Source organism: Brettanomyces nanus, chromosome 1 (assembly GCF_011074865.1).
Source record: "Brettanomyces nanus chromosome 1, complete sequence".
NCBI classification, from domain to species: Eukaryota; Fungi; Ascomycota; class Pichiomycetes; order Pichiales; family Pichiaceae; genus Brettanomyces; species Brettanomyces nanus.
This window is the reverse complement of record NC_052374.1, coordinates 1,932,864-1,946,552: the sequence shown is the minus strand read 5'-3', so window position 1 is coordinate 1,946,552 and position 13,689 is coordinate 1,932,864. Positions and strand designations below refer to the sequence as shown.

Sequence of the window (13,689 nt, the reverse complement as noted above, 5' to 3'; positions counted from 1 at the left end):
GACCTGAAATTTTTTTTTCCTCTTCTTTCCTTGGTTTATTTTGTCCCCTGCAATGAGCTGCAGGAGAGATTTCCAACTTTTTTTTTGGCACGCAGTTCGCTCTCTTAACTCTCTATACACCTCTCTTTTTTCTTGATTTTTTAGTATATTCATAGTAGTTGTTTATCAGCACTGCACTGACTATTCATCTATTCGTACAAAATGACTGAAGAAGAAGTAAGTATTATTCAATAGAACTGCGATAGCAGTGGAATTGCGATGAGTGGTATCGGAAGAGACTGAAACTGGAGGGTACTGCCATATTAAGAAGGGCTGGCCTTAGTTAATACTTGGTTTGTTTTAGGACAGCACATTATTTACGTTTGTCAACATCATTACTTTTTGCAAAGGTCTTAGTACACAAGAATTTATATGGTCCCGTATTATCCATAATTGACCAACAATTCATGTCGACATAATCTTTTTGCCTCCCCCCCTCCTCTCCCCCCTCTGTTTTTGGTGGCCTCTGTTGTCGATCGATAGGATTTTTTTTTCAACCTCTTTCTCCTTCCGGCCCCCCCTCCCATTCGTCTCGCGGTGAACCTTCTCAATTGATTCGCCTTGCGCGGTCACATTGAACTCGTTCACTCAGCTAATGAGAAGAAAATTTTTTTTTGGACACAGACGACCAAATAGTTTTTTTTTCTCGCATTGTTCTCTCATATATTGTTCTCAATCGCGGCATACTAACAATTATATAGCACAACTTTGAGGTTGCCGACGCTGGCTCCTCTTTGACATACCCTCTGCAGTGTTCCGCCTTGAGAAAGGGCGGTTTCGTTGTTATCAAGGGCAGACCATGCAAGGTTGTTGGCATGTCTACCTCTAAAACTGGTAAGCATGGTCACGCTAAGGTCCATTTGGTTGGTTTAGATATTTTCACTCAAAGAAAGTACGAGGATTTGTCTCCATCTACTCATAACGTTGAGGTTCCTTTCGTTAAGAGAACCGAACTTGAGTTGTTAGACATCGATGATGGTTACTTGAACATGATGACTGACTCTGGTGAGACTAAGCAAGATGTTAAGGCCCCGGAGGGAGATTTGGGAGACAAACTACAGGCCGACTTTGATGATGGTAAGGAAATTGTCGTTACCATTGTCTCTGCTCTGGACGAGGAGGCTTGCATCTCCTACAGAGAAGCTCCTTCCTCTTAAATGGCTTGAGTTTTTTTGGTGCTTTATATGCACCCTCAAAGATTATTACACATTGAAGTTGTTTAAAATGAAATGAAGAAAACTAACTGACATTACACTCTCTGTTTTCTTTATGTTTTTTTTCTTTTCATTACCTTTTGAGTTCCTTCATGATGTTGCCTTTTGCACATATGTACAAGTCTAACTTAACTGTTTTTCTATTTCCTCAAGAAGATGTTGCTTATATTATAGCTTATCCATACTATTTAACCTGCTAAGTATCACTTCCTTATTAGTCTCTTGTAATTCGCCTCCCAAGATAATCTCGCCCAAAACTGCATAGACCTTATGGAAGTTAAAGATAAGGTCCATCTCGCACACGTCATCAAAGTAATTGTCCAATACCTCTACAAAAAGAGGAATCACTTCTAAGTAGCTTAGTTCGTTATCCTGGGAGCCGATTGATAATACAAAAAAGAGACCGTTGTAACGTCTGTACACCAGTTTGTGGTTCTCAAACTGTACGAAATTCGACTGCTTTCTATGGTCTCGGGATGAGATGAGTTTATGCACTTTGCGTATTGTCTGTAGCTGTTGTTGGTTTGAAATCGGTACATACCATTTACTGAGTCGAACGCTTCCCTGTCGATTCAAACATACTATGAATTGGATTGCCATTCTAGGTCGATCTTGAGAAATGGATAAGCAGTTCTAGCAGAGGCCGAGCGAGACCGAGGAAGCTATTATGATTGATATTCACAGATCAGCGTATATAAAAATGGTGCAGGGATGCACAAAAGACAATCTAGTTTATAACTATTTAGTTCACCAAAGCCAACCTAAAAAGAAGATTACCATAAATATTCAAGCAACCAATCTTTCCTTACCTAAGCTGTAGTGTTGAGTGTAATCATGTCACTGTTCAGTCACTGTTCAGTCACCGTTCAGTTACTGTTCGCTCACCGTTCAGTACTGCATCGCAGAACCGTTTCCTCGGCCTTTACAGTGGATTTCTACAGCCGTTCCCATACTAAAAATTTTTCACGCTGGAAGAAGAAAAGCATAAAAAGAACCGAACGCACCAAAGTCGGCATTACCAAATCTCCTTAAGGCGGCTCGCAATTTTTTAGGTTTTTTTATTTTTTCTTTTATCTCTCGAATTTTTTTCTAATTTTTTTGATATTTTTTTTGCCTATGCTTTACGTGTTTTTATTGTATATCAATAGGGCAAATCGGTAAACCACTAAGGATTATCTATCGTGCCATCTTTTAATTTTTATACTTGATTCGGTATAAGTACTAGGATATTGCAAAAAAACAAGCGCTGAGAAGAAGAACGGGGACAATAAAATAGTCTATCTAAAGGCAGATCGAGATATAATCCTATCGCTATACATATCATTTTGACCCGCGCAATACTCGTATGTCAACACCAAAGACAAAGCAGGGAAAAGAAACGTACCTTTCTCCTCTGATCGACAAGTTACTTTCCGTGCCGCTTACATTCAAAGCTGCACAATATCCAGACACTGTGAACATCAAACCGTCATCCTACGTTACGTTCAATACATCTACGCCTATACACCAGGAAAAAGAAGCACAAATTGACAATCCGCGTGAAAACAAAGGTAGTATGACAAGGCCTAAATCTGTTGCAGAGGCTGTTGCACAATATACAGGACGAAAGTTTTTATCTAAGAGGGAGAGAAAGGATGTTAAAAGAGACGCTAAACGAAAGAAGGAGGAGCAAAAGAAGGTGATTGAAAGCAAGGAAGAGGAAGAAGATGATGATTCAGAGAGCGACGAAGATTTTCAAACTGCTGATGAAGATACAGAAGAGTCAGAAGATGAAGAGAACAATGGGAATCTGAGTGGGGACTCCGAAGAAGAAGAAGAAGAAGAAGAAGAAGATACGGACCGTTTGAAAAGTGACCTCAAGAAAGATATTTACGCAGATAGTGACAGCGATGACGAGAATGAAGAGATAGAGGGAAAGGAAAAAGAAGAAGAAGAGGAAGAAGAAGGTAATTACAACGACGATGCTGGCTTGAACGATGATGAAATTCTCAAATCTAAAGAGACCCCTCCTACATCACCTGAAGATGATTTGGCAAAAAGCATATCACTACAGGCAAGAATTCCTTCAGATCAATTTTATGACCTCAACGAAGAGGACGAAGACCGAGGATCAAACGGTTGCAATCGGTTGTACAAGTCATGGAGGGAATTCAAAGATCGTCCTCCAAGTGTAGGTCTCCTTAATCATGGTGTCACGTGCTACATGAATTCTGCAGTGCAAGCTATGTGTCACATTCCTGCATTAATGCATTATCTCGTTGAAGTTCATTATGATAAGCACACTGATGTAATCAAACCAAACTCAGTGACGAGGGTTCTCGCTGACACCGTATGCAAAATGTGCCAAATGGACAGAAAGGGTAATCGAAAGGTTCTCTATATTAATCCAAAGAAACTCATTCGAAAGTTGAGCGACATCAACTGCACGATGTCGGAATGGCAACAGGAGGATTCCCATGAATATTTTATGTCTCTTATGTCGAGATTGCAAGAGGAATCCACTCCTAAAGGCGTCAAGCTTAATAAAAGCATTATCTACGATATCTTTGGAGGCCTTCTTAATCAGACTGTGACTTGTCGAAACTGTGGCCACATTTCTACAACCCAACAGGAGTTCTATGATCTCTCTCTTGGTCTTGAAAATAAAAGACGTCGAGCCAGTAATCTGCTAAGTGTCCAACAAATGTCACAGCTACGGAAACAGATCGGAGCCAATGATGATACAGGAAAAACTGCCAAGACGCAACTGTCTGAGTTGTTGAGGCAGAGAATCCTGCTTGCTAAAGAGGAGAACAAAATCCAGCAAGAAGAATCTAGACAGAGTTCCAAGGAGACTACACCACAACAACAAGAGGAGAAACAGAAATCTCAATCTGTTGAGGGTAACGACCAAAATTCATCACAGGCCGCAGATTCAAAGCCGTCTGATAATCGACAACACCCTGGACATGGCGCAGAACCATCTTCTGTTTACTTTATCGAAAACTCTATCAAATACTTCTTTTCTCCAGAAATGCTCCGAACGGACAAACGTGATCGAAGTGGATACGTGTGTGAAAACTGTAAGAAGACTACAGCAGCAGTCAAGGTGTCCACAATTGAACGAGCACCAGAAACTTTAGCCATCCATCTTAAGCGTTTCAGGTTTAACGGCACCTCGTCGATGAAAGTCAAGGCCAAGGTCGCCTATCCTGAGGTGTTGGACCTTTCGGAGTACACCACATCTATGAAAACACCGACGAGGTACAAATTGATTGCTGTCATCCTACATCAGGGTAGATCTGTTTCCTCAGGGCACTACATTGCGCACTGCCGTCAACCGGATGGCACGTGGGCCACCTACGATGATGAATATGTGAACAGGATTAAACCAGCGGAAGCGTTAAGCGATCCAAGCGCTTACGTGCTATTTTATAGTAGACTAACGCATAAGAGCGTCAAGATAGATAAAGAGGGCGACGCTGACGACGATGACGACACTAACGACGCTGACGACAAAGACAACAACAGAAAGAGAAAAGTGGAAGCAGATGTTTCCGACTCGACCGCACTGAGTCAGAAAACTAGAAGAAAGCGTAATCGTCGCCGTTGAAGTATAGATATATACACATATACTATATTGCATTGTATTTACATGATAATCATTAACTGTGTCTTACATACCTTATGGCACCACCTTAATACCTAGAGCCCTAGCAGTACTGATGACACCTTTACATATATCCTTGAGAGGCATGTCGGAGTGGGCAGCATCAGTTTTCTTAATTTTGGCAACCTCGTAGATGTGCTTCAAACTGAGCTCTGAGAGGTACCCTTGCTTTTCGAAACGACCTTTTCCCAGACTGTCAGAACCCTTCTGTTTCTCGGATGCTTGAAGAAGAAGCCATGAGGTAGTAGGCGATTTTATACTAAAATTGAAAGTTCTATCCGGATGAACATTAACCTTCACTGGAATAGGAACCTCAGGCTTATAGTGTGCAGTTCTAGCATTGAACTCTCGGCAGAAATCAATGGCTTTTACTCCCTTAGAGCCAAGAGCAGGACCCACAGGAGGAGTAGGCGCTGCCTTACCGGCACCTATAATAAGTTTGATTGGAACGTCAGTGAGAGCAGGCATGGTAATTATTCAAGTACTGCTAATTACAAGAGAGAGTCTACCCATTGCAGAAATGCTTTCTCTCTTTTAAGCTTCTCAACCCATAAAATTTTTTCTCTATTTTCACAGATCGAGCGAGATCGCATTAATTAAAGGATTTAGATTAACAGACAAACATTATATTGGAATACATCTAGCAAAAAGTACACGTTACAATTGCTTTATTTTTTATTTTTACGCCGGTTTCTCTCTAAAGCAGCAATATGTGCAACACTCTGGTCAACCTGTGTGTGCGTATGGTTTCTGGCAGTCATTAGCTCACCATCACATGAGTCCTCTCCATTCTCGTCAACCACACGGCAAGTCTCCACTTGACTGAACCAGGAGTCATTGAAACAGTCGTCTATAGATACTCTGCAGGCCGGTGCAAGTTGAACCATCTTTCCAATCAACGGACGAACTTCCTCAGGCAGCGCATCAAGTAACCTATCTTCTCCCATCACATTGGAGGTATGCTTGGCAGCAGCAGTATCATTGGAATCATTATCGCTGGGTGATTGATCCTTGATTGAAGTAGGTGAACAATCAGAGCCTTCTGAAGATTTCTTTGAAACTACGGGCTCTGCATACGCATTCAGTTTCGATCTCTGGTGCACTATGTCAGTATCCGATATAGTAGAAGCGGATTTGGCGTCGATTATCTCGGCATCTTCTTCTAACTCATCATAAGAAGGAGGAGGAGGAACCCTCTTCAAAAGCTCCCCAAACGTAACACCAGGCTCTCTTGACGCAAACATCTTAAAGCTGCTATCACTAAGCTTTGGAACTTTCCATGGGAACTTTTTGAGCACCATACAGCAATAAATGATAGCACATGACCAGATATCTACTGGTCTTGGATCATACTTCGAGAACACGCACACCTCGGGGGCTAGATAGGGATCAGATCCAACTATTCCAGAGGCCTCCACAAGATTTTGGGACAGTGGATACTGGAACACCACGGAAGAACCAAAGTCGATGATCTTTACTATACCTTCCTTACTAACAACACAGTTATCCAATTTGAGATCTCTGTGAGCCAAACCAATAGAGTGGATGTACCGGACACCGTTGAGTATCTGTTTGAAGCAACAATTAATTTCATCAGTGCTCATCTTGGAGGACATGACGATAGCAAAGAGATCATAATCACAGTACTCCATCACCTGATACATGTGATCACTCTCATATGCAATTTCAATAGTCTCAATAACGTTTGGATGCTTTAATGTAGAACCAATGCAATATTCGCTGGTGATCTTCTTTGTGTAGTCCCTTTTGCCTTCATGAGGAAATCTCGAGCGAAACTCCTTTACAGCAAACACTTTTCCGTCCCTAACTCGTTTGACCAACTTCACCATACCACCAGCTCCTTGACCCAAATTATCACCAAATTTAGTGTATCTCTTATTGAAAGGAATCTCGGGGGTCATATTACCGCCTACAGATACCTGATAAGATGATAGGCCTGTGGCGGAGGTAGATGCAGATGCAGTGAGACCCGAGGTAATAGAGGAGCCTAAGGAACTTGGAAGTGCAGTAACACCGATGGGGTTACCACCAGGCGATTGTTGATAAGCTGTTAAAGAGGTGCCAATATCGTCCTGAGGGGATGCTCTATAAGAGGGACTATAAGCAGGGGAAGGCTGAGGAGGTTGTTCCAGAAAAAAGTTGGATCTCATATGCAACGAGTGAGGAGATTGAGACACTGGAGAATTGTTCTGTGCTGAAATATGCTGACCCGATATACTCATCTGACGTTGTGCCACTAACCCGGCACTCAACTTTGAGACGTGCGGTGAAGAAGGGGAAGTTGACAGAGGAGAGCTGGCGTTAAAGGACAATGACTTTTTAAAGAAATGGCGCAAATCTGCCATGGATGAATGACGAGTCGTTAAAGCGCTGTTGTTACTTTCTGTACTGGATTGCGAAGAGGATGGAGAATGTGACACATCGTAAGTATGAAGGTGATTTGCCGAAGGAGAAGAGGGCATTGATTGATCAAAATTGTTTACGGTACCACGGCGAGACCTCGAAAAGAAGTTGGCTAAAGAACTGCTGGATTTTGAAGGAATCACCTGAGTTTTCTGGATCTTCTGTTTGGAGACAATGAATCTAGCATCGAGTTGGGTGGGCGAGGTCACAGTGGGAGACGAGATATGATTACCTGTTATGATCTGGCCATTAGAAGGCATGAGAAAGTTACTTATGGAAGAGATCGAGGAGCTCAAATGTTCGTTTTTGGTACCAGGTGCAGAGTAAGGAATCATATTCGAAAGAGAAGTGTAGGATCCAGATAAATAGGAGCCAGCTCTGCGCAGGGATGAAACAGAACCAGGAGATTGCCGTGGATAATAGCTACCAGTGTGGGACGAGATTCCTCCCGGGGTCCTTGCCTCCACAGCTGGGTTATCCGAAGTGAAATTAGTGTTCACTCTGACAGGTATAGCATGGTAATTGATGGTTGGAGAGATTCCACCAATATTATTGGCACCATTTCCACTGGTAACCCGCGTGATGGTACTCTTTCTGCGATCATTCTGAGGTGTTATGCGTGGATCGTAGGTCAACTCGTCATCGACATCGGCCTCATCATCAGTAGTATTAGCATTGGCACTGATGACGTGTACAAAGCCATTACCATCTCCGTTATCTTCCTCATCTGGAGAAATGTCTTTAAGAGAAACAGTGGTAGTGATGGTTTTAGTGTATTCATTTTGTTGGATACCCGCTGAAGAGGAAGATAAAGACAATGCAGGATTGGAGCCAGAAGTTGCGGCCGTCACGGAAGAAGCACTCTGAGGCATCACCTTATGTTCATGAATAAGCCTAGTGAGAGTGGACATGCCTTGATGTGGAATAGGAGTAGCGGAAGGTCTTGAAGCAGCTTTGAAGGATCCTGAAATGGAACCCGGGAGAGAGCCCTCAAGAGAGCCCTCAAGAGAGCCTGTAACAGGACCAGTAGTGACCTGTCTGGGGTGCTTTTGCACAGGTTGTTTAGGCTCTTCGAATTCCTTGGCCTCAATCCCAGTCGAGGGATCAGATGAAGGCATGATTTAATAATGAGATAATATTAGCCACGAACAATAAAAGAAGACAAGGAGTATTACGAGGAAGATGAGAAATATTCATGGTAAGACAGCTCTGCACGTATTCGGCTTCTGGTTCTCGCGGTAGAATCAGCGAAAATCTCAGGCTTCAGTTGAGATTACCGGAATCGGCATGTCGAAGAAATCGAGGAAATCGAAAAAGTCGAGAAAGCCGAGCACAGATTATACAATGTATTATACTTTCAGATGAGAGACAGACTCTGATTAAGTAGATACCGTCTTAGCTTGAATGCATCATAAAGGCTACAGATTTGGAGTTACAGTCGGCTTGGGTTTTTTCGGGAATTTTATTGCTTTGTTTCTCGATTTGATTCCCTCTCGGATGTAAAGCCCCAAAAATTGTAAATTTGTCCTCTGAGACTGAAAAGTTCATAGATTCAGAATTCTAGACTACGTGCCGAGATTTGCATTCCTTCACCCTTCTAACTGGTCCTAGCAGACCAGATCGCCTCAGTGCCATGCGATTTCGTGATCGCGATCGCGATCTTCCATTTACAACCAATCATCTTCTTTTATTCCTATATCTATCGCGACTAGCATCTTAACGGTTCAGAAGTGATACGAGATAAGGATAGTCGCGTCTATCGGCTTTAGCTTAAACATCTATTATTGTATCAGTTCTGGTTTAGTAGTATATACTCAGCGACGCGAGTATCTGGCTCGCTTAGTTCTATCATCTATGTCGTCATCAGTAGAAGCACGCTTTCTGGACGACTGGTCACGATAATCGCGGTGATCGTGGTAATCACGACGGTCATGGTGATCATGACGGTCACGATACTGACGATCCCGTTCTCTTGATTCTCTTGGTCCCAACGGCTGCATGGACAAAGGAGGAGGCATTGGAGGTGGTGGGAGAGGTGCTTGCTCGTCTCTTTTGACTGGAGGAATCGAAGGGGGAGGTAATGGGGACTTTTGCATTCGATTACTCCTCGTACCTCTAGGCTCTCGAGGGATCATTTTAGCACTTCTCATACGGTTTATGCGTTTCTCTTCTTCTATTCTCGAACGTAGTAGTTCTCGAGAGTTATCTGTTGCTTTCATCGAAGGACCACGAGGCGGCTCGTGAGAGATGCTACCGGGGTTAGCAGCAGTTTTACTCGGTGTTATCACTGAAGAAGAAGGCTTAGCCTTGGTTATAGATGCAGCGATTGGTACATCAGCAGCAGTTGCCTCATCAGTAGCACTGACCGGAGTTGGCCCTTTAGGTGGAGTGGCAGACTTAGGGACCAACAAATGAGGGGTGCTACTCCTGGATGAAGGTCCGGAAGGAGTCGAAGCACGTGCAGAAACAGCAGAAACAGCTTTGGTTTCCGTCTTTCTTGGCGCCAATCCAACTAGTCCATACGGTTTCACCAGACTTTTTTCAGCATCTTTCTTTGCTCTTTCTATCGATTCTTTGGCTTCTATGGCCCTCTTAGCACGCAATTCTTCCTCTTCTTTCCTCTCTTTTTCTCTTCTTGTCTTATTCTCCTCTTCGTGTTTCTGCTTCTCTGCTTCTAGTCTCTCATGCTTCTTCTTCATCAGATCCTGTTTCATCGTTTCATCCATAGCATAAAACTCCCATGAAGGTATCATCTGGTGTTGTTTCGATACAACCAATCCATATAATGCGTTACACGATAGTTTAATATCCTCTCTAGTCTCAGTCATAGCAATCAACGACATCTTCTCCTTAAGGATTTCTCCCTGCTCCTCAATAACTGGGAAGCTCGATAGTAATCCTTTGGCGAAAATAATTCCGTTGTTCCGTGCAGTGTAATGATTAGAGTCAAGAGTGCTAATCAAATCTTCCAATAGTTTAGAATGCCATTTAAATAGCGTCTTTCTAAATTCTTCAAACCCGTTTTTATCCTCATCAACATCCATTTCGTTTTCATTCTTAACATGTAAACTCTCATATTTTTCCTTACTCTTCCTATATTCATTCACCTTGGAAAGAACTTCTTCATAAAAAATTGCAATGTTTTCAGTTTCAGTAGAAGTGCTTGTGAACAACATGGTTCCCAAAAATCCTCCAGTAAATAACTTGTCCAACAATGACATCAAAGAGTATCCCCTTGTGCACATTCTGTGAATAGTGAATATAAATTCAGCCACAAATGACGCATCAAAAGAGGAATGGATCATCCTTGGAAGAATGCAATATTCAAGAATCTGTTTAATCCGTTCTTCTGCATTGCTCTCGTCAATATCTGTAAACCACAAATCCTTCTCTCCTGTCAATCTCTTCTTCACCAACTCAAAGTTCCTCTCATGCTTAGATGCATCATCGTCGACCTGACCGATAACCTCTTGAAGCAACTGTACTTCGTCGTTGAGCCTCTTTTCTTCCTTTTTATTCAACTCCCTCTTATTACTAAGTTTTCTCCTATCAGCAGCAATTCTGGTCTTGACATCAGCCAGTTGATTGGAATACGAGATACGAGGGAAATCAATCTCATAAAGAGACAATTGCCAGAAAGTCGAGTAAAATTGGGGAGATATCATGTCCCATTTAATATGTGGTAGAAGCTTGGGGAGACTCCTGTTGAATTCACTCATAACAACAACTTCGTCTCCGCATATCTGTTGAAGCTTGATTGCCCTACTCCAATGCCTCCTCCAAATCCGGAAAGCCCATGCTGGCTCCACATGATAATCCCCAATAAGAACCTCCATAGAAAGCATATAATGAGTAAACACTTTGGAATTTATGTTCTCGTCAATGGCGGCAATGAAAGTCTGAACTAAGGAATAAATTTCGTCACACTTTCTGTTCAAGATCTTGAGTGGAGCATGCGACTCCTCTATGATCTTTGTGGGCAAGTTGCACAAAAGAATAAACATTTCATTTAAGAAATCCGAAGACACCAACAAGTTGATTAGCATCTTTCCTGTGGTATGTTGTTTGAATCTTCGATCTTCAATCACATCATATGCCAACTTCTTAATGCTCTCTTCACTATTAAGCATCAAGATCTGCCGTGAATTCAAGTTGTTGATCTGTTTAATACCTGTCATCGACTGCACAATCTCTTTGAAAATAAGTGCGGTTTCTGTAAAACCGCCATTCATACTCTTGACGATTAAGGTAAGAATAGGCTCCAATTGAAAACTTTCAGGGTACTTCTGGGCCAATCTTCCTATAAACTCCGACAAGTTCAGAAACCACGAACTGTAGTTAAGACCATCTTCTTGTACGGCTGTTCTGCTTCCTGTAAGCTTGTTCAATATCTGATATGTAAGGACTTCCCACGAATAGTCATTAAGCATACGTGATGAGTCCACCACCAAATCAGTCAAGCTATTGTAACTCTCAATGTGACTTACAAATGCATCAGTAGCAGCCAATGGATTAGAATAAACAATCTTGGTGAATTTTCTCATGGAAGTGCTTAAATTTTCAGTTGATAGCCGTTTCAGAAGATCTTTCATTCTCTTAGTGGTTCGTCCGTAATTCAGTTTTAATATGGGATTGTTCTTGGCCGTCACAACTTGGTATTCTCCATACAAGTTGTATCGTGCTTGAATGGGGAAATATCCTTTGACAGCAGAAAATATCTCGTTAACACTAGCCATATTGTTCACGAAATTTAGAGCTGGAAATATAAAACGACGGTAGAACTGAAGCCATAGGTCTTTATCTTCATGATTGGCTAGACTCTGTGACATAATTCTGGTCAATTTCATCAGTAGAATTGGGCTTCGAGCAATTTTGATGCCATTAAATTTAACCAACTCATTGCAGACTCTGAAAAGAGATGCCGTATCAGTAATCAGAGGGTCACAATCCGTATGTCCTAACAACCGAGTATTTTTCACAGATTTGGTTAGTTTCATGTAGTACGGATCCAAAAGGAATTCCATAAACTCATTGATTAAATCAGAAATTCGATCGTTGATCTCCGGAAGAAACGGATACTGGGTCAATATGAATATAGAGTTCTCATACATCCGGTACTTAAGGGCATAGGAGAAAAACCGAATTTTGGGCATTTGCTCCAAGTCCTCTTTCACAGAGCTTTTCGACGGAGTATAAGACAAAGAAGCTTTAGTAACGGCGGTTTCTGATACGACTCTGTGAGAGGAAATCCTTCTTTCACCATCGTCATCCTCATCTTTGATTAAAGGGGCGGCCATTGCCAATGCTGATGCAGTGGATTTCAAAGCCTCTTCTTGCAACTCCTCATTGAACTTCTTATGGAGAATTTTCAATACAGAGTTATCCTTTGTAATCAACACGTAATTGGCATCAAGTGTAAAGTCGCGAGGTGAAAGCGAGTTGAAGATGATATCAAAATCAATAATATTCTTTTTGACAAGTAATGCGATCACAGCCATCTCACCGGGTGTTATCTTGGTAGCATCACTGAGGTATGAAACTAATGTAGATTGAATTGCGGTGTTAGTTTCATCAGCATGCCAGAACGATATCCTGTCTATAGCACTGTCAACGAGGGCCAGCTTTTCAGTGACTGAAGTGCCCATAATACTTAGTAAAAGAAGAAAGCATCTATTCATATCCAATTTGAAATGTCCTATTAGAACATCCAAGTTCTTTGTGAGCAAGGGAAGGCCATCGACATCACCATATTCATGGAAAAATGAAGCAGCCTCGGCAATGAACTTTGAATAACCTTCACTGCTTTCACCCAAAGAGGAATACACCTCAAGACCATAATTGCTAATTCTGGCATCCAAATAGTATAATCTATTATAGTCTGGAAACAAGCTGTGTCTTAGTACACTCGGATCTAAGTATTCATTCTTTAATTCTGAACTGATATTTACAGCCTCTATGAAGGGAATCAACTTTTCACTTGGATTTATGGCCTGGAATATCAGTAAAAATTCGATGGAAGCTTCTATCTTCTCACCAACATTCACAAAACCAGCTAGAATGGCATCTGTTAGCTCAACCAGAGTATCGGATGAAATCTCTTCGGCACGTTCCGTCAACGACAATACGATTTCATAAAAGACATCATCTAATAAAGACTTGTCCTTGCCGATTTTGTCTACGAGCTCCTGCTGAGTCGATGCCATATCTTTAATGGAATCCTCAGTAAGATAGTTCCAATTGAATGGAACCATAGCGTGAGACTCGACGGACATAGTTGATAGAAGGAGAAAGAGATGAAGCGATTGTTGCAAACTAGAGGAAATTAAAGAGCGAGAAATTCACGGTGAAAACCTTTAAATGGAA

General features: G+C 41.9%; 5 protein-coding genes across 5 annotated transcripts; 2 read left to right on the top strand and 3 right to left on the bottom strand.

Moving 5' to 3' along the window:
• Positions 1 to 201: 201 nt before the first annotated feature.
• On the top strand, positions 202 to 1,196 carry ANB1 (translation initiation factor eIF5A; the record flags this gene model as incomplete). Its single annotated transcript, XM_038921224.1, has 2 exons — positions 202 to 216; positions 741 to 1,196. The coding sequence occupies 2 exons, from the start codon at positions 202 to 204 to the stop codon at positions 1,194 to 1,196; spliced, it is 471 nt and encodes a 156-aa protein (XP_038777152.1).
• Positions 1,197 to 2,598: 1,402 nt separating this feature from the next.
• FOA43_000898 (uncharacterized protein) lies at positions 2,599 to 4,845 on the top strand (the record flags this gene model as incomplete). The annotated part of the gene is made up of 1 exon (XM_038921223.1): positions 2,599 to 4,845. The coding sequence occupies one exon, from the start codon at positions 2,599 to 2,601 to the stop codon at positions 4,843 to 4,845; it is 2,247 nt and encodes a 748-aa protein (XP_038777151.1).
• Positions 4,846 to 4,917: 72 nt separating this feature from the next.
• FOA43_000897 (uncharacterized protein) lies at positions 4,918 to 5,370 on the bottom strand (the record flags this gene model as incomplete). The annotated part of the gene is made up of 1 exon (XM_038921222.1): positions 4,918 to 5,370. One exon carries the CDS (start codon positions 5,368 to 5,370, stop codon positions 4,918 to 4,920), a length of 453 nt encoding a protein of 150 aa, XP_038777150.1.
• Positions 5,371 to 5,570: 200 nt separating this feature from the next.
• On the bottom strand, positions 5,571 to 8,444 carry FOA43_000896 (uncharacterized protein; the record flags this gene model as incomplete). The annotated part of the gene is made up of 1 exon (XM_038921221.1): positions 5,571 to 8,444. One exon carries the CDS (start codon positions 8,442 to 8,444, stop codon positions 5,571 to 5,573), a length of 2,874 nt encoding a protein of 957 aa, XP_038777149.1.
• A 696-nt stretch (positions 8,445 to 9,140) lies between these two features.
• Positions 9,141 to 13,598, bottom strand: FOA43_000895 (uncharacterized protein; the record flags this gene model as incomplete). Its single annotated transcript, XM_038921220.1, has 1 exon — positions 9,141 to 13,598. The coding sequence occupies one exon, from the start codon at positions 13,596 to 13,598 to the stop codon at positions 9,141 to 9,143; it is 4,458 nt and encodes a 1,485-aa protein (XP_038777148.1).
• Positions 13,599 to 13,689: the final 91 nt, after the last annotated feature.